The following is a 20,882-nucleotide window of genomic DNA, read 5'->3' as shown; positions in this document are numbered from 1 at the left end:
GCAATGAGACTTAAAGCCCCTAAGTTAGGTGAAACCATCAACAGCCACAGAAGGACAGACAGGCCTCCTGGCACTGCCAAGCACGGGCAGCTGGGTGTCCCTCCCTGGCAGGGAGCGTGGCCTCCAGGCCATCTCTGAGAGAACACAGCCACCCCTGAGCCACCAGCTGTCACCACTCCCCCCCAGCTGGGGCTCTTCAGCATCTGAGTGCTTTGTGGGGCTGGGAGAGCTTTGTCAGAGCCTGGGGAGGGAGGGACTGGGATGTGTGAGGAGCTCCTCCTCTGCTCGGCCTAGGCCAGGGCTGTGCTGGGCAGCGCAGGAGGCTGTGATGAGGTGACACCAGATGAGGCAGTGCTGGAGCTGCAGCAGGACCACGCCTGGGGAGAGCTCTGCAGCAGGGCAGGGCTCCTGCACTGGCCAACTCTACAGCTAAAAATGAGCCCCAGCATGGCTCATTTCTGCTGCGACTCTGCCTCTCACACCTGGCTGCAACTCCCTGCTTGAGCAACACCTGCCTGAGCAAATTCTCACCTCCCCCGTGCTTTGGTGCACAGTGTAACCATGACTTGAACCTGACCTGGAAAATTCACACACAGCTCAGCTTAACACCCATACACCCTGGGCAACAGGGATTTAAGCTGTCTTTGACTTTTGCTGCACTGATATGTATCCTTGGAATTATACTGAAGACTTTGACTTGTGTTTTGAAGCCCAAAAAGCAGCAGCTGTCAGATGGTAGTGAATCAATCCCATTAGGATAAAAAGCACTAAAGAAAGAAACACTGCAAATTTCTAAACACTGTTTTTTTCCTACATTGCAACATACCCAATTAGTGAACCCAAAAAGATTTGGAAGATTTAAATTACATGTCCCCATTTCATGTCTTCTTTTTAGTCTAATTATGAACACTGAGATCATATTTGTCTATTTTATTGTAAATCTCTCACAAATTGTCACATATTAGTTCCAAATTCCAATATGTCCACTGCAAATAAATACAAATTTAAAATCTTCTTAAGAAAATAGATAAACATGTATATTTTGAACTTGTAATTTAGCTCACAGGTAAATTTATAACTGCCATGACAAACAAAAATGTTTTGGAAATCTTGTTTTTGAACTTTAGAGGGTATTTGCTCCAAATTGACATTGTTAATAGTCCATTCCAAACAGGACAGCTGGCTTCTGACAGCAGCTACCTAATAATAGTTGAGACCCATAACAAGAAGTGCAATTAGCCTATAGCACTAAGCAACAAAGAAAACAGGCAGCATGAAGTAATTCTGACCACAGAGAATGCTGGATTTTAATTTAAAAAATCTTCCATAAACAGGGAAAAAGTGGAAGCAAGAACTGAGAATAGATGGTAAGATGGAAAGTTTAAAAAAAAATAGAAAAATAAAGGACCAATCTCTTCACTAAGATTAAAGGTCAGCTGACAAGGCATGGGACTTCTCTGCAAGCAGAAAATGAAATGCTGGAGCAGCTGAAGAGTTGTTTGTTGGCAGATACAGACCATCATGATACTTTTCTGCAACTGAGAATCAAACAGAAGAGGAAGAACTGCACGTGTGGCACGTGCATACTACCAAGATGTGAATGGTGGCATCCATGGGGATCTTGAGCCCTTTGAAGATTCTCTCATTAAAGAAATTGCTTGTGTTGTTATGTTTACAAAGTGCAATTCTGAAGAAAAACAGCTCCAGCATTTAAACCTCATTTCTAGGTCTCATGCAGACTATTACATTGGATTACTATTGAACCATCCCCTTTACTTATTGCACTGGGTAGTTCTACTTATATCCTTTATTTCTTGTCCCTGATTCTTCCTCCTCTTCTCTATGTCCTGCTTTACCTGCCTTTCCTCTTGCAGGTTTTACCAGACAGTTTCCAATAAGGAAGGTCAAGAGTCCTCTGCCTGGACTCCATTGGGGACCCTGAGTGCACTCAGAGAGTCATGCCAGGGATATTCATTTGTGGTGTCAGCTCATTTTAAAATATTTCCCTAGTTACTATTCACTGCAAAAAGATATTTGTGATCTAGTGGCCCAGTAACAGTTTGTGGCACACAAACTGCCACACAAGACCAGCTACCTGGTGAGCATTGACAAGTTTGTAGGATTTTTAGGGAAAACATTTTTAAAGCAGAATTTTTCTCTGAGCTGTCTTCTACTCTGACAAATACCATCCCAAATCTGGCTCAGCAGTTGGAAACCACAGGTTCCAAAGCACCTATCAGAAATAAGAGCTCTTGCTATGGTTTATCTGTCTCTGGGATCCATCGCGTGCTTCAGTCTGTTTAACTGGCATGAGTCTAAGGGTCCTTCCCTCGGTCCATAGCCAAATTAATCACCAAATTAATAACACAATTATACAAAGAATGGCTCTTCCAACTTTACCAAAGAATTTCTTCCTGTGCTCAGAGAAATCATCCAGCAGGAATGAAAAATCTACCTCTGCACTTCTCAAATAGGTCTCCTATTGCTTTGAGAAAGGGAAAGCAAACAAAAGTGTTGACCAATTAATTGCAGGCTACTTAGTTGAGGTCATGTCCATAGAGGGAATATATCTGCATTTTTAAAAAAGTAACTTATCAACCATTGTGGATAAGGGTATGTAAGACAAAATCTATTGAAGCGATTTTATAAAGCACATAAAGATCTAAATCCCACTTTGAAGAGAGATTTACAGCTTTACATTTTATCCCCACTGGCAGCATGACCGGAGATGAAACTTCCATTGATTGGCTTCAGTGAGAGTTAAAAATAGACAGACTGAAATCCCCTGGCTGTCCAAGAGCACAATAGAGCTACTGCTCCAGAGAACAAATGTCTAACTTTGGGTTATCTTTTGCACCTCTACACTGGCAATTTTTCCAAACTGGATGAACATTTCCATGGTACTACTGTGACAGTTTAAACTTGTGTGGAAAATTAACCCTCATCCATGGTGCATTTGAGAAGGTGGCAGGAGAAAGCAATCCCAGATTGGGAAAGGGGAAAAAAACAATCCTCAGGTTACTATGGATTGGGAAAGTGGGACAAGCAATCCTCAGATTACTGCAGGGCAGCCACTTTACTGCCATGCCAAAACCTCCTACAGACATCTCCAGAAACTGAGAGGAGAGAAGTACTGGAAAAGCACTTAGGAGGAAGGAGATCCATATTCCCAAGAGACTCTGCTGTGACTAATGCGCACAGCTGGATTTTCAGGTCCTCAGGAGCATGAGTGTCACATCTTCCCCCTGCCTGGGGTCCAGGCCATTCCCTGCCCAGCATCAGGTGGCTCTCCCATGTCATAACACAGCATGTTGATGGAGCCAAGCCAGGCAGATTCATGTGGTGTCAAATTTTGATCAAAGGTCACAGAAGGAGGATCTCTCACCTAGTGGGCAGCAGGAGTTTCCCATTCACAGCCTGCAGCAGGAGGAGGGATGTTTGCTCCAGATGGCACGCTTGGAAAAAGGATAGCTTAAACCACTTACACTGAGTGACAAAAATCAGATTATCTGGTAGCTGATAAAAGGTTAGTTACAGATCAGATCTATGGCCATTATTTATAAGAACCAGTTTGACCAGGGTAACTAACTGGAAATTTCTGTGCTGAGAACAACAGAGTAAATGGGCAGCATGAAGCAATTCAGACTACAGGATTGAGCTTAAGACAAAATCCTCCTATAAAGAAGAAAGCATCCAGCTCTGGGGGTCTCATCATAAGTAGGGCAAGGACCTGTAGGAGGTAATCCAAAGGAGGGCCACAAAAATGGAGAAAAGAAGGCTCCAGGGAAACCTTATAGCACCTTCCAGTATCTAAAGGGGGTCTACAAGAAAGCTGCTGTGGGACTTTTCATAAGAGCATGTAGTGATAGGACAAGGGGGAATGGCTTTAAACTGAGAGTAGGTGTAAATTAGACATTAGGAAGAAATTCTTTACTGAGAGGGTGGGAAAACATTGGAACAGGTTGCCCAGAGAAGCTGTGGATGGCTCATTCCCAGAAGTGTTCCAAGCTAGGTTGGAAGAGGCTTTGAGCTGTCTGGTCTAGTGGAAGGTGTCACTGCCCATGGCAGGGGTTGGAACTAAATGATCTTGAAGGTCTCTTCCAACCCAAACCATTCTGTGATTCTATGAATCCATAATACTTAACATTTTTACTCTAAACTGTAGCAATTACACCCAGCCTCATATTTAAACTTAGATTTTTACTTCCATTTGTACAGATTCTTTTAGATTCTTGCTGACGCCAAGTACATATCAAAAAACATCCCTGAAGATGAGAACATACCCTGCAGGTATGACCTGCAGCTCTGTTGGAATTCAGGTAGTAGGTTTGATTCTAAAAATGACATATTTATTTCAATAAAGAGGGCAGAGATTGACTCATATTTGTTAAGAAACTTGTAGCTCATGATTTAAAGGCATATTGGTATAAAGAAGTTTCCCAGCATTCATAAAAATGAAAAACCTTCATTTTAATACAAAAGTACACTTGAGCGTTGGAAGAATATTATAAATTACACAGACTGCAGTGACCTATCACAGCGTTTCAAAATTTTGTAAGGTTTACTCAAGAGCTCTAAACTCTCAGAGGTCCTCAGTATTTCATTTTCAAAGCCCTTTTCTTCCATGCTTCATTTTGAAACCATTTTAAACCAACAGTGTTGTGCCTGTATTTTTTCACGGTCATGTGGAGAGGGGTTTGTGTATGTTTCGGAATGCAGACATACATGCAGAGAAAGATAATCTCCTTAAGTCTGTGATTCCAGGAGGTGAACAGAGGCAAGAACTGTCTTCTGACTCACAGTGGAGAATGATGGGGATTTAACTGCACACATGCACACACATTCCTTCTGAAGCTCAGAAAGAGCAGAAGAAAGAAAGAGGCTGCTCAGGAGCACATCAGCTCCTCCATCACAACCCTGAGTGCACCGTGCTGGTGGGTGCCCATGGAGCTTGTCAGGGAAGGATGTGAAAGAGATGGATATGGAATATGTCACCTAAAGGTGAAAGTGCTCACCCTGACTAGAAAGAAGTAGTCAGACATGGGTCTGAATGAAGCTTGCCTCCACCTCAAATACATAATTCAAAACTCAGGCTGTTAGCAACTCTCCTCTTATCTTCCTCCTGAGCCTTTCTGTACTCACAAAGAGGAAATTTTGAGTGATTTTTTTCTGGTTAGCTGATAAATTCCCACACAGCTCTTTCTCATTTAATGTCATCTTATTGAACTTCTTTAGAAAGATGCATCATCTTTCTAAAGGAACAGATTCTCACCTTATTAAAATTAAGTGTAAATACTGGGGAAGGAAAAAGAGTCCAATGGTCAGAGCCCTAGCTAGGAATGCACAACCTTTCTCATAACCTGCTTTTACTTTAGATGTCTTCTAAGAGCAAGATAAGCAAAGTTAAATAAAAGGTTCAGTCCAACAAAGTCATCTGTGAAGGGGATAAAAGGGCTTCTTTTTCGCACAGAAATATTTGGTTATTACCAAATACAAAAGTACTGAGAAGAGCTTTGGTAGCCAGGCATCTCTAAAAACAGTCTTTTGCTTCATGAAGGCAGCAGTGAAGCAGGTGGTTTTAATGTAACTTCTGAAAACCAAGTTTAGTTTCTCAGATAATCCAGCTGACACTCTCTCACTGCTGAGCCTGCTGGCTCTGTGGGTTGTAGAGTCAACAGTGTTTGAAGCTGAGTTACAACTACCTACAGGCTGAACAAAAGAGCTATCAAAATCATTTCACATTAAATTCCTGGGTTTATTCAAAGTAGATTGCAGTAAAGAAAATAGTAATACTTCTTAGCTCTCAATAAATCCATGTTTTTATACTTAAATGTCCTGGTTGCCAGCTGTGATCATGGTCTGTAAAACTTGTTATGTTTTTCTTGAAGCTTCAGGTATAGAAGACAAATAACTATGCGAGAGTTACATATTTCATGTAAAAGTAGTGATGGTTTTCTAAGCCCTTGTGGCTGCATGGGAATCACTCATTCCAAAGGATTACAGCTGACAGTCTAAAACCTCAGTGCGTGGAGACCACCCACAGTTAGGAAAACCTGAGCAAGGCAATCCTGGGATTTCACCCAGATGATCCAGAGGACCAAGTTTGTGCTGCTCTCATTCTGTTATGTAAATGGTGTAAAGAGCCTTGTTCCATCAGCCCTGGCTCACCCCAGGGGCTGCTCAGGCACAGAGCCCCCGGGTGGAACTGAGCAGCTCCATGGCAAAACCACTGCAAACAGAACTGGCTCTTTTCCACAGACCCCTTCTTCCCACAGTCCTTCAGTGCCTTATGCAAAAAGCTTAGCAATCATGTCTTGCACATGTGCATGTAAGAACTAAACTACTATAAAGTGAACCTATGCCTTCCATTCTTTGAGGTTAAAATCTGTTTATTATTTTCTTTCATGTCGATCTTTGTTTCATTTGGTCTCCTTACCATACAAACCCCATCATGCACTGGGAAATGAATCACTGAACTTCTGCTGCCTTTTAGCTCCTCTCTGTGAGTTTGTAAAGCACCACACCAGATGTTAAGTGTCCTAAATCACAGCTTCTATAGATAAATCAGAATTTCACAGCAGGTGTAGACCATGGCATCCTTGAGTCCCAGTCAGTCCCTCCACAGTCCAGATCATCACACAGCTGGAGAGCTCAGAACAGGAGGTCATTCCTGGGACCACAAGATAAACTGTAGTTTATGATTAACACAGATTCTTTAACAGATAATATGCATAAAATAAAACCAGCGTTTTAGCAATAAATGCGATTTGCAACCACTGCATGCCAGTCCCCTGAGTTTCAAGTCCAAATATCACCAACAGATGAGGACTGCCAAAGGAATTAACGTAGTTAAATAAAGAGTCAGAAAGAGAAAATAAAGCCTTTAAATGCATAATAGTACAGAAATGTTTGTGGTAAGATCCTTACCGCAGTGTCATTGGTGGTGATGTACACCAGCACATCCGAGTTGTTTCTGCCATTGATGTATCGGTAACAGTTCCACACACAGCTTATCAAGTACCCCTGCAAAGAAAAGAGATTTGTTACTCTGTGCAGAAAATAAACCATGCATGCTTTTCTGATAGAGCATTTCCATTCTTTATAAACATGAACACCAGCGTGATAGAAGCATGGGACAGTCACTTCCCTGGTTGCAGTGACTGTGAGAATGCCTGGGGGCTCTGTGAGTAATCCAGTGTCATTCCCCATACTGATGGCATTGGGGTTCTTTGGAATTGGGAAGGTTCTGGGGACACCTTATGGTGGCTTTCAATATATAAAGGGAACTTATTAAATCAATGGATTCCATGTGACTGCAATGGTCTGGGGTCTTGGTATTCTTGCCTGACTAGAGAAAATTGCCAAAGTAAAAGCTTTTATTGACATCTGAAGTTTTTCTCACATTTTAAACATTGTTAAAAATACTGGTGGGTTTTTTTTCCCAGTGTAAAACAAAACCTCCAGTAACAGCAGCAATAAACCTACTGCAAGATCATAAACTTCACTGCTTTTGTTCTTGGAGCTTGGGTAGTGCTGCTTCCTGTCAAACAATTAGTTGTCTCCACTTTTTTAACTGGTTGGGCAGAATAGCCACCATGTCCTTCATGAGCAGGAGAGATTTTAGTCTGAGTAGCAGAGATGAACAAAGTGCCTGGAAGGAAGATAAGAGGCAGGAAGATGTGGAGGAGCTGGAGTCAGATCCACAGGATGTCGGTAACACAGCTGGCAGGACCAAAGCAGTTCTCTCTGGAGCTTTCTGCTTCCCCTTGTTGGAGGCTAGGGTTTTACTTTTGTTTTCTTTCAAACCAAGACACCCATGTAGTCACACATGATGGTGATGAGGAGAACTTTGTGTTTTGATAGTGCTCAACTTATATTTTTACTTAATGGGTCTGCACAGAAATTCTTCCATAAACCTAACACATGTAGATTAAACTGCCAGCACTGAATTTGCATGTGTGTCTCACTGAGTGAGTCATACTTTTGTGACTCACTTGCACTGATGGCCTTCCAAAAGCCTCTTATCCCTTTGAGCAGCCCTGTGCTTCCTCTGTCTCCAGAGCTGACACACATGAGCTGTGTTTTTCAGGATGCCACGTGATTCACTCATGGCTTGCTTGCAAATCAGGAAAGTTTTTTTTCCACCAGGGCTGGCTAAAATCTGGTATATTTGCTTCCTCTTTTTTCACAGCACCTTACAGACCCTGGATTGACTTACAGCTGTTGCAGACTTTGACAATACTTTTGGCCATCAAATGGAGAGAGCAAAAGGCTTCTGGAATGAGCTAAATCCCAAGGGAAGATTAGACAGGCTCTGCAGACCAAGCTGTGGGCTGTGCAATCCCACCCCAGGCTACTGAAACAAGTAAAGGCACACACATGGAGAACTGCATCTCTTCCAGAATTAAGTAAAATGTCATTGTTAATTTAAAGTGGTAATAAGTAGTTCAGCAGCTTTCAGTGCTCAGATACTATAGCCTGGGAAAGGCATAAGAGGCAATGCAGAACAGTGACTGAATATAGTACACTTCTGTGGGGACACAGCCTGTCTATATAAGAAACCCTTTACATTAAGCCTACCTATTTGCAAAACTATTTCTATACCCCTTCTGTCAAAATCCAGAGTGATGGAAGCCCTGTTTTGGATAATACAATCCTATCAGGGAGAAGCAAGTGGGAGATTTATTTTTTAATGCTCTCATTCCATGTGATGAATAAAACACACTTAACCCCACAATGAACCTCTACAGCTTTCCCAGCTCTGAACCCTAGCTCTGCATGCACAGGCTGTCTCTCACTGAGTGAGGTATATTCCTTGAATTAAGGAGGTCATCAGCCAGCTCACACCAAGGAACTGGCCCCGAGACACTGACCAGCATAGGGCAGAGAGTGGCAGCAGCTCCGAGCATGTCCCTGTCCAAGTGCTCTGGCCATGTGCTGCTGGCCTGCAAACCATGACTCACAGAAACTTGTTTTCCTCAACCTGGAACTTTATTTAGCTCATTCCTAATAATTATTTTCTACCAATACTGCTGCACTGTTAAATGGGGCTCCTGATTCAGTTACCAATTTACTTTCCTGAAAGACTTGGCTGAGGTTTCTAATACTGCTTTAAAATGTGTGGCTGGACACACAGTATATAAATATATTGATTTTTATCTCAGAAGACTAATGTTCACATTTGAAATTGGCCCTAGATTAAAGGCCTCCCTTGGCCTAATCCACCCTGAGTGGATCTCCTGCTTACCACAGCACAGACTGGTGACAACTTTTGGGGGAGGCAGCCCCAAGCAGCCACTTGGACAGGTGAGTAAAAAGGCTGAATGTAGAAACAGGCATTGTGCCTATTTCTAGCCAGCTTTTAGTCCTCCCCTTTGGATGGTGGGAAATTACTTGAGACCCTAAGGATCTGAAACACAACTTTGTCACCCTGTCTCTCACTGTTGCAGTTGCAGACTCACCTGTTAAGCTGCACAACAACAGAAATGAACTGCAGATCTGTGCTCATCAGATGCCTGACCAGAAGACTGACCAGCATCTTTGTGCAAATTAGAGGTTGTTGTATTGTGCTGCTTCTTGCAACACAGCAAGGGAAAGTCTGTGCTGATCTGGGTCCCAGCAGCCCTCTGGGTAACCCCTCACTGGCAGCAAGTGCAGGGTGAACACCACAGACCCAAGAGAGCCCCCTCAGGTTAGTAGCTGCCTGCACTGAATCCCCTTTGACTGCCCAGCCGCTTTGATTTTTCTGTTTACAGAGCTGAGATGGGCTTCGGTCACTGGTGAAAATGAGATAAAGATCTCTACACAAACTGAAATTTATACGAAGATTTCAAATTATGCTAATGGAAGACCAGTTGACCACATGTATTTCCCATGTTGGTGTTACAGAGAGAGAAACAATGGGTTGCTGTGCTGATAAAATCTGGAATTAAATTCATCTTCTCAGCACACTAGAATGTGCTTGTGAGTTTAAAAGGGTTGTATAAGAACAACTGCTTAGAACTGAAAGAAATGCTGTAATTGGAAAGAATTAGTATTAAACCAAGCCACTGCTCTGCAGCACTTTATATGGCATCTTACAGGGCCAGGACATCAGCTGTTGGCTCACAGTCACACACACTGAGGTATGCAATTTTAAGCAACTGATTCCTGTTTTAGAGATGAGTCTCCCATAACTATCCTGTCATCATCACTGCTGGGACTTGTCCTAGGCCTTTGTGGAACAGGTGACAGCCTCATGGCTATGTACTGGCATTCCTGGGAGTGGGCACCAGAGCTGGGCTCTTGGGGCTGTGTTCATGGTCCCAGGTGCTGCCCAACAGCCCTGCAGGAAGGCAGCAGATGCCAGGTGATGTGTTGCAGGGCTCTCCCCCTGCCAGGAAGAATGCCTTTGGACTGAGGGCATTCACCCAAATCTCTCAGGGAGAACACAGAACTTCATTCTTATCCTTTCCCATCTGCTGAGGACACCAGGACATGCAGAGTGGTCTCACCTCTGGGCTCAGTACCTTGGAGATGCAGCTTACAGGCATATTATGGAGAACATCTCACACTGGCAGCTACCTCTTCCTACCGACTGTTCAGAAAGAGAAAGGCCGAGGAACAGTCCATACTCTGAAGCTGCAGAGTGCTTGGGGCAGCCTGGGGAAAGGTTTGATCTGGCTCATTATATTTATGCTCATCTGAGCTCATTTGAGCCTAAGGAGCTTCCCCATGATGGAGAAGTTGAAGCCTCAATTGTTCTGTCTCAGAAGCTGGGAGAGCTGAGAGGACACGACTCAAAAGTCCAAACCAACTGCAGAGGACATGACTCAAAAGTCACAGTGTTGGCTATATGCAACTTGAAGTCCTGTGTATACAAATGCACATATAAATACATTTGTGCTGATGGATGTCCCTCCTCAGCCAGATAGGAAATATCTATGTTTCATGGTATGCAACTCCAGTTCAGTTTCTAGACAAATACAGTGAATGGAATAATGTACTTTGGTCTACTCTGAAAAGTGTTCTGTGTGAAACCACCTGAAATTCCCGTTAATGCTTCAGATGCAAGTAAATGATAAGGACTAAAAAGGCAAATGCTTGTGTGTGGTCTGCTTTCTTACCACCCTCTCATGTTCACAAACCCATGACTGCAAAACACAAACCCAGCATCTAATACTGCATAATCTTGCTTTCTGCTCAGCAGTGTTCTTCTCTGAGTATAGCTTCACCCAAACCAAAAGTGTCATAATACCAAATACTTCTGAGGAATTAGATGATTCTGTTTAGTATTTCCTGCCAGTTGAATGCAGCTTTTCCTACTGTAGCTTTTCCTAGGTCACAATGTTTTGGTTCCTCTCCCTATTTCTAGTTGAACTCCAGAGGGAGAGGAGGCATATTTTTTTATACACAGTACCTTTCCAGTTTCAATACATAAATGTGGTACCATCTGTTAAGTCTATCAGAGATGAAATGTGATGCATCTGTGTGTGTTCAGCTTTTATTTGATGGAGCAGATTCTGTAAATCTGCATAGCAGCTCTTCTGGAAACATAAGAAATTCAAATGAAAATGCTAACTGGAATTTAGCATATGTTTCTGTGTAAGTCACATATTTTGTGGCTCATTTATATGATAATACATTGCTAGAATGAGCATTATATAAGCCACATATACTCTTGGAAAAAACATGTTTTACCACTTAAAAACAAAATGAGTCTTTGGCACTAATTATTTCTTAGGTTTCTTGTCTCTGTAGTAAGCATTTTTGCCATTCCAATTTTAGTTGCCTTTTTTTTTAAATAAGCTTGAAGCTTTATTGACATAGTCAATGAAACACCAGACCCACACGGGGTAAAATCAAGCTATTGGTTGCATCACAGAGCACATTCCCTGTGGAACCTCAAAAATCTATAGATTTATTAAATTCACACATATTTCTTAGAAGTGCAAATGAAATCAGCTGTATGGTTGTGAACATATAAGGCCAGAAAGCTGAACTCTATTGTTAAATCACAGCAGAGGAGTGAGCACAGCTTCCAACAGCACTTTAATACACCCTAGCTGTTGGGTTTCTTTCCCTAATTTTGAAGTAGCTTTAATAACCTCATCTACCTCTTTTGCCACAGTAACGTTCCCTGTATATGTCATATGCATTGTCTGGAAGCAACATCTTTGGTGTCACTGTGACTCTTTGGGACTTCTCTAATCTAATGCAAAACTGCTTTGTAGAGAGAGCAAGACTAATCTGAAATAAAGTCCCACACAAGAAATACAAAACCAGCAGCACTGTGCTGTGAGAAACTCATAGAAGGCTGCAAGAAAAGGGCAAACACACCAGCATATTTTACAAGAGCTCCAGTGCTCAGGGTACTAGTAGGAGCCACAGGTGATTGTTTTTCCTACATTAATTTGTCTGATCTTATTCTGAGCTCCTTTTGAACTTCTGACCCACAGCAAGATGAGTCTGCTGCACTGGACAGTCAGCCTGGATGTGGTGGTTTCACATGAGCCCTTTCCAGCTGCTCTGGGAATGCTACAGCTCCTCTTTGCCTGGTACCTGCCACCTGCAGGCCTCTCACCCACTAGGTTTGCAAATAAATTCTCATTCCCTGTGTCCTTCTGTTGCCAGGTCTGACAGTTCTTTATGGTGCTCTTCCCAGGAGAGATTGCTTTGATTTATTTACCTGCTCTACAGAATTCTTTCTGAGACAGGGCACCCACCAGAAGGGAAATCATGCTTCCAGAGATGGTGGGCATCAGAACTTGCTAAGAAATGACACAATTTATATTTTTGGTTTTCTATTCCTTTCTTAATTTTCTTAGCTTTTGATTTACTTGTTTGACCAGAAATGAGCTAAGCTAATATTTTCATGTGTCTATCTGTAACAGCTACAAGGTCCCTTTTATAGGTGGTCATTCTTACTTCAGAACCCACAGCAGTGTTTGTGAAACAAGAGCATCCTTCCTCAGTGCCCACTACTTAGAATTTTTTACCACTGAGTTTCTCTACCATTTCCTTGTTCAGTCAGTCCATCCCATGAGATTCTCCTGCAAAGATTTCTTGACTAATTATTTTCCCCATTTTGAATGACACTGCAAGAAAACGTTGCTAGAGTTCCTTCCCCTTCCCAGATCTCTTATGAATGCACTGAACTGCATGGGTCACAGTGTTGGAAAGACTGATAATTTATCTTTATTCCCTAGCTACAGTCAGTGATGTGACCTTTTCTCTTCTCCCTACACATTTTAGGGTAGTTTTTAAAGTTTTTTACAAGACACGCTGCCAAACACATTCTGAAAAAACAAGAAGTCTGTTTCAACAGGTTCTCCCTTGTCCACTGCTTCAAAGGATTCATAAGCCATGTTCCTCCTACAAGAATCACATTTCCCCATTGTGGACTACATGTTCTTGTGTTTGCCTATGAGAATTTTCACAACTTTTTCACATGTCTATAACCCTGTTTCCTATTGGTATCAGGCTGCTGGGGGTGTAGTTACCCAGAACTCTTCTAAAGACAGACTCCCAGCAAGGGACATTCCACCCATGACCAGAAGTGGACTTTATACACAACAGTGCACTTACCTTAAAAGCCAAAATGATACTTATGAAAAGGAGGATAATCACAACCAGACATGTAGGGTTCACAGACATAATCTCTTCCTTGTAGGGAAAATTGTTGGGCTGTGTAAGCAAAAACAAGCAAAACGCTGTGAGTCAATCTCAGAAGTCATTTAAGAGCCATTCAACTAGTGCACTCTATAATTAACAGCTTACAAAGCTTTCTGTGATCCACTAAATCCGGAGCTCTCCCCATGAACAACCTGTTTCAGTAAGTGTGGCTACAGCAGGCACTGTGAACACTCAGCTGCCAAAGGCTCCCTGGAGGGCTCAGGGATTTGCTTGTTGCTTTGGATGTGGTGTGGGCTCTCTCTTCCTCTGTGCACACTGGGTTTGTATCTGACACAAACTAGCAGAAGTCTGAGAGCTTTGCAGCAGGAAATCTTCCACCATGGGAAATGGCAAGCAAATCTCATACTTACTGAGGAATCATTACACTGGCACTGGTTGCCAAAGAACAATGGCAGCTCTTTCCAGAATATCAAAGCAGGAAAAACTGGACAGCATAATCCTTTCACCTAATATTTTATGACATTTCAAAATACCTTGAGTCTATTCTACTCCATCTTATTTTGGCTAAATTTGAACTACTTCTGTAGGAGCACGTGTTAGTGCTGCCAAGTGTGTGCCCCATGGAGTCATGGGTCCTACACGGGGCCACCTCATGATTTCAAGTTGAAATGTGGAAATCTGCCCCAGGCCCTTCTCTTACCACATACATGAAATAGAAGTGACAAAATGAATCTTCCTGCTTAGCACAGGCTCTAGTGATTTAGAGCTGTGAAACACTTTAGGATCAGTGACTGAAAAACAGCTCCTAAAAATGTTTTACTGTATTTTTTATTGCTTAAAATTCCAAGCCCTTTGAAAAGAATGTTCCGAATAATTCTGAAATACTGCAAGATACAAGTTCCTGTTTCAGTTAGAATAAACCATTGTTCACAGACAGAGCTGTTCTCCACAAAAGATAACTCCACTGCAACAGTAGCTCATTATATCTGAATGCAATAGTTCCTTCCACAACTCCCTCCCTGTTCCCTTACAGGTCTAATTACTTAACCAGGCCAGCTCTGCATCCTTGTCAGGACAATTAACCAGACCGAGCTACAACTGTATTCTTGGCAATGATGGTGTAAATCCAGAGTAACCCCTTAATAACCCTTATTCCAGCACTCAGCCCAGTGCACCAGGAAATTATCTTTTTTTTGGACAGCTGCTACTGAGAATAGGTCTTTATTTAGCGCTTCCATGAACTGTTCAGAGTGGTTAACATCAACAGCAGCTGTAACCATTTGCAGCTAGATGTTACATAAGCACATTTTCCACTTCTTGACAGCAATGTTTCTGTTCCTCTGCTGAATTCCATGACTGAAGTTTTTATCATGTTATCTTCTTTGTTGAGGTAGAGCTTTTGTAGGGAACTAGCTTGCTATAATTCAGTAAGTTACAGCTTTTTTTTTTTCCCACAGAAGGTTATTCTAAATATAGTGGATGCAGTCACCCAGAGACCAAGAAAGCAAGAGTATATGCAAAGAAACAATGCACTTAAAAATGAAACAAAAACTTTATATGCATAAAATTTAAGTATTAATGCCCCAACCTGCCCTCCTGTTTGCAGAAGGGACACCATAAGTTAGGAAGGTAGAAAGTCCAGTCAGTTAAGGACAGTTACAGTAAATCTGTATCCAAATGATTTTTTCAGTACTGATCTACCATTAAAAAAACCAGTCAAAATAGTTTGTGAATATAATAAAAGATTCCTATTTTGGTTCTCAAAGAAGAACCTGGTTTTTGGGAACCAGTCACTGGTCAAAGACTGGATGAATGCATGCTGTGTTTTTGGCCATAATCTAATGGCTGTTTCTAAACATCAGCTCAAAAGGGCTTTGCATGGGGACCAGAGGAGGGCAGGCAAATGACCAAGAAATTTTCCTGCTTGAAAATCAGGAACATCTGCTGGAGCCATGATCCCTGGTCAAGTCTGGGCCATGGTGTGCTTCCCTTATACCAGCACGAGTGTTTCATCAAATATTTCAGCAAAGCCAGGAGAGCACATGAGGAACAAATACTGAGGTTTGTCCCCTTCAGGCTCAGCTTTCTGACTCTCTGTCCTGAAGAGATGAGAGGTGTAGGCAGCCCCAGCAAGGCAGGTGGGTGCTGCACCCATGCCATGGTCATCCCCACACCACACACAGGTGCCTGGGAGATCTTGGTGCAGGATGTGAAAATGAAAGTCAGTCTCTTCTGGGGCCTCCAGGCTTCCTGCGTGGGAGACAAAGCTTTCAGTTCTCTGATGGATAGCCCAGGAGCACTGGGTCAGCATGGAAGAAACCCCTTTGGCTTTTTTTGCTAACTGGGCTGGGCCGGCCTATGACCAGTCTGATCTTAAATCCCAGCTACAAACCCCTCCAGTGCTATAGGAAAACCAATTTATGATACCTGAACCTTTGGCAAAGAATCAGGAAAGATGGTAGGAAGCATCTCAACTGGCTCCAGTCTCACACGGTACAGGGAACTGGTGCCACTAGGCAGCCCTTGGGGTCCCATCCCATGGCTGCAACTGTTCCCAAAATCTCATGAATTCCCACAAAAAACAGGTACCAAGAGTGGTTCAGATGAATCAGACCACTGGTCTTCACTGACTGCAATGATGAATTTAAATATTGATGTGGATACATGAGGTGGGAAAAGAAATTCTGCTCCTGTCTTGGGAGTTTGCTCTCCTGTGGGAAGACCAATAGCTGAAATCCTGCTGCTGAGAAGGTTCCAGGCACCAGGCTCAGTGCTGAAACTTCTGGAAAAAGGTCAGTGTCAGATGTTGTGCAAGGCTTGATGAAGCTGTGACTGAAATACATCTGGGTGGGAAAAACTAAGCCTATCATTGGAAATACAGGAGTGACTTTGGAGCAGAACATGATGAAATTTTCTATACAAACAAAAGGTAATTGCAATGGTGTTGCACTGGCAAGCTAAAGTCGTAATTAAAGTGTCATTTATAACCTTGTCATGGATATGGAGAGGGCTGTGTGCATAATAATATACCTGATACACTTCTAATTAAAAAAAAATACTGCTTATGCATCTCAAAGCCCTATTAGACACTTTAAAAGACTCTAAAATGTCCATGGGAAGTACATTTCTGCTGCATTGGTATCATACAAATGCACAAAAAGAATAAAATGACAAAGGCTAAAGCCATTTCTTATTCCCTCAGCCTGCTTGCATGACCTTTCATGTCTTAATTCCCCTTGGATCACAAAAAATCCACTTTAAAATACAGTGTGTGGATTGTCATTCCAAGTTACAATCCTACAAGTATTGAAACTTTCAACATTGAAAGAAAACAGCAATGCCTCTGTAGAATTTGTAAAGCTCTGCTATGAAGTTAGTGGTACTTCTTTGGAATTATAAAATGGCATTAAAAAAGTCAGAAAGGATATTTTGGTTTTAAGCTTTAATTTATAGGGAAAATTTCTTTAGGTTATTCTCTTTTATGTCCTCTAGACATTTCTCCATAAATTTAAAAGCATGACTGATACCATCTGAATTGTTAGGCAGCAGAGCATTGTAGGCAGTCCCACAGTAAAGTTACTTAATACACTTTGAAATTTTGTTTAGATGAACTGTCATAGTCCTGCATTTTGATTAGAAAAAAGTTTGCATAACTCAGTTGCAGACCAGCCTGTTCTGCACCTGTGCTTCAATCATTTCATATGCTGTTATCAGATGACAGAAGATGAAGTGTTTAATTGGAAGGCTTTAAAATGCCAATATATCAAAGATTTAGTGGGGTTAAACAAAAGAAATGTGCTTTAGGTCAAACTGCTTTAGACCTCTGCTTAGAGCAAGAACTAAATGATTTTTATTTTACACATGTTGAATTTCCTGTATGCAAAAGTTTTTGCTTTTTACATGACAACGATAATGACCAAAATATCCAGTGTAACTCTTAGAAACTCTGATCACATGATCACCACAAAACTTACTAAATTCAAAACTTGTAACATTTACTTATTTTACATGACCCTTCAGGCTAAGATGCTCTTGCAATCCATGGCAATTAAGTAGCACACCTGAGTGCAGCTGGGTATCAAAAGGCAACAAGAAGTTTCCAAAGGAGAAGCCAGTACAGACTGATGTTACCAAACACCCTGTGGGCACTACTGCAACACTTTCAGCTATGGCCCTGACCAGCTCACTGATATGTGATCATCATCTTGCTAGCAGTACATGGAGAGTTTCACAGCAGCTGTAACTCATCACCCACACACTGACATCTGGCAGATGTAAAAGTAACCATAGTATGATACCAAAGTAACTATATAACAATACCAGATAGTAGTGAAGTAGAAATGGTTAAAGAAACAGGGTTTTTCTCACATTAGAGCAAACAAAAAATTCTTCTGAGACTGCTAAATGTATTCTGTTACCAAATGCAAACTTTCTTCCAGATATTAAATAATGGATTTGAAGAACAGTTGGGATTTTTAATTTACCTTATGGAGCTATGCCCCCTAAAATATAATTTCCCAAATGCAAAGCAGTTTTAGAGGAACAGAAACTGTAAGAATGCCAGGAAGAAACACAATCCTTGTTCCTGCCTACTCTGGCAGACCACTGCAAAGGGGTGAGGGCAAGACAACCCCAGGGCTTGGGGTTTGCAAACCATCAGGAGGGATCACACCCGAATGGCCCTGCATTCGTGGTGTAATTGCCTGCATTGATTTTCACCTTGTCCCATATCTGAGCATCTGCTAAGGGTGGATGTGCCCTTCACATCTCCCCTCTGCTCCTGCCCACTCAGATAGAGGTACCTACTCTGAACCAAATGTAACAACCTTATGCCAACAGATGCAGCCCTTCCAGGTAAAGGGACAAGGGCCTCCAGCTGAGCCACATCACCTAAGACACAGGAGGCATAATCAGCTTCAAAGTAGATGCAGAACAGTTTCAAAACTTTTTTGAACAGGTGACATTCACTGTTCAAAATTCATCACAGCTCTTAGTAGTTTTTCCCCATCACTAATCTCCAGCTCAAATGATAAAATACAAACTAATCCTTGCTTCTAAATGAACTTAACTTGAACTAGCTTCCAGCTGCTCATTAGCATTATGCCTCACATCTAATTTAAACAGCATTTTAATACCTCATTATTTTGCATATGAAAGCTCTAATGGCACTACCTCTTGGTCTTCTTTCTCAGTAAATGAAGCAGGAAAAGCTGATTGTCTCTCATCATACTACAAAATATCCAGCTTTCATATAGTTTATTCAAAGGGACTTTTCTGTATGTTCTCTGACTTTCAAGCATTGTTTTTTTACAATCAGTCTCCATAAATAGATGAAGGAAATCCACACTACCAACAGAGAAGGGAAGTCTCCTCTCCCTTACTATTAATTGCTCTTTTTTCTGTCCACAAATCCCAAGAGCAATTTTTGCAAACAGCAAAACAACCTAGGGACTCTAGTTTTGGCATGTAAATCCCTAGGCTGCTTACAGGGTCACTGCATCCCAGGCACAGTTGTCAAACTGTATGCTCATCTGTATTGCTCAGGCCTTTACATTCCTTGGCATTAATCTCTGTAGCAACTGAGATTGGTGGCTGAACTCAAGTTCTCAGGCAGTCCAGCTCAGTGTCAGCCACGGGTTTCATTAGAAGTGAATTTGCTGGGAAAAGTCACAAGTGCTGCCACTGGGAGATGCAGAGCTGTGCTCACTCTGGGCAATGCAGGGAGGGTCTCCCAGAGGATGACACAGAACAGCCAGATTATATTCCTGCTCACAGCCTCCCACCAAAGACTCAATCCCTCCAGACAATAAGCCTGGAGAAGCTCTCCCACAGCTGACATCAGCTTTTGTGAAGTGCCTCTTGGGGTCCAACATTATGAATGGAAGTCAGGAGGAGCATGAAATCTACTGCTGATTGCTGGAGACCTTCCTCTACTGAAAACAGAAACTCACTGGCAGATGGTCAGCTTGACCACAGCCCTGTGCAGTGTGCCAGCAACCCTCTCCTAATCCATGTGATACATCCTGTATTGATCTGGTGCTTTATTGTTGCTCTGAGCATCGTGCTGCAAAGCCAAACATCTCATCAAAGCCCATTATGCCCCTGCCCATCTTTATTGATGGAGTCAGTAATCTTGTCAGTGAAGGAAAATGAGCTTGCCTGCAGGACTGATTTCCCATGAAACTGTGCTGGCAGTCATTAATAAATTTTTTCTGGTCTAATCCATTATCAATTGACTGTCCTCTCAGCCCCAGCCCTTCTGTTAATATTCTGCTTGGTAGCAGTGTCAGGCTAATCAGCCTATAATTATCCTGGAAATCCCCCTTGCCCTTTGGAGCACTGACAGTTTAGCACTCCTGAAGACCTGTGGCATTTCATTACCAGTCCAGAATATGATTTACAACAGCAAGACAAAGATGTGTGCAACCAAAGATTCAGCACTCCAGAGCAGCAGTACAGATCACAGAGTGCTGTGCTGCACCAAATCCCTTCTAAAACCTGCTCTTTCTATTTCTGCTACAGAAGGACCTGTTATTTTTTTATCTGCAAGGAAATAAAGGGATTTTTAGCACACATTTCAAGAGGAACAGCTGGTCTTTGCCCTTCCAGTGAGTCAGCTCCAAATGCAGCACCAGATTTTCAGCAGAAGAGCAGAGGCTTTTAAGTGAACATTGACCAGCCTGTTTTTGTCCCCATCAAGTTCTTGCACAGTGACCAAGACTGAGTAAAATCTGGTTACAACTCATGCTCTGGGAGGGGGGGAGAGCTCTGCAGCCACACTGATGCTTGTGCTGCCAGAAGAGCAGGGCTGGCAGCAGCAGCAGGGGTCTGTAGGCAAAGGACAGGCAGCAAGGCTCCAGCAGTGGCAGTGCCAGCTGTAGCACTCCCAAACCATGGCTATAATTTGCTCCTTTCCACTCATATCTCTGAGAACCTTTTGATTTATGCCTCTGCTTCTCTTCCAATGCACCATCAGCTGTGAATGCAGGTGGGTGTTAAGTAAGATGAAGGATAACAGGCTCCTGATACATCCCAGCTCTCACTGGCATGACACATTGCCTCCTCCTGCAGATTTGTGTGGCTACTTATCTGCCTGCTGGTTCTCATTACCTGTTATTTATACTGGCCAGCTTTCCATCCACACAACAAAGTTCACAGCCAAGCTAATCTGTATTCAGGCTCTCAAGGCAGATTTTCAGAGACATTTGCAGCACTGGCTTCTCCAGAGCTCTGTGACTCCACGTGAACCCTGCTGGATGTGGGATGTG

General features: G+C 42.4%; 1 protein-coding gene across 1 annotated transcript in view; it reads right to left on the bottom strand.

Moving 5' to 3' along the window:
* The window catches only part of LAPTM4B (lysosomal protein transmembrane 4 beta), a 59,928-nt gene that overhangs the window by 12,157 nt on the left and 26,889 nt on the right, over nucleotides 1–20,882 (bottom strand). The window contains exons 5-6 of the mRNA XM_054276948.1: nucleotides 13,567–13,665; nucleotides 6,928–7,023 (exon numbers count right to left, since the gene is read on the bottom strand). Coding sequence (XP_054132923.1) covers nucleotides 6,928–7,023; nucleotides 13,567–13,665 — 195 coding nt within the window. The remainder of the gene's footprint in view (nucleotides 1–6,927; nucleotides 7,024–13,566; nucleotides 13,666–20,882) is intronic.

This window comes from Melozone crissalis, unplaced genomic scaffold (assembly GCF_028551555.1).
Source record: "Melozone crissalis strain CALT ecotype California unplaced genomic scaffold, PUWL_Pcris_2 ptg000002l_1, whole genome shotgun sequence".
NCBI lineage: Eukaryota > Metazoa > Chordata > Aves > Passeriformes > Passerellidae > Melozone > Melozone crissalis.
The sequence above is the reverse complement of the archived record's forward strand: the minus strand, read 5'-3'. Positions and strand labels throughout refer to the sequence as shown.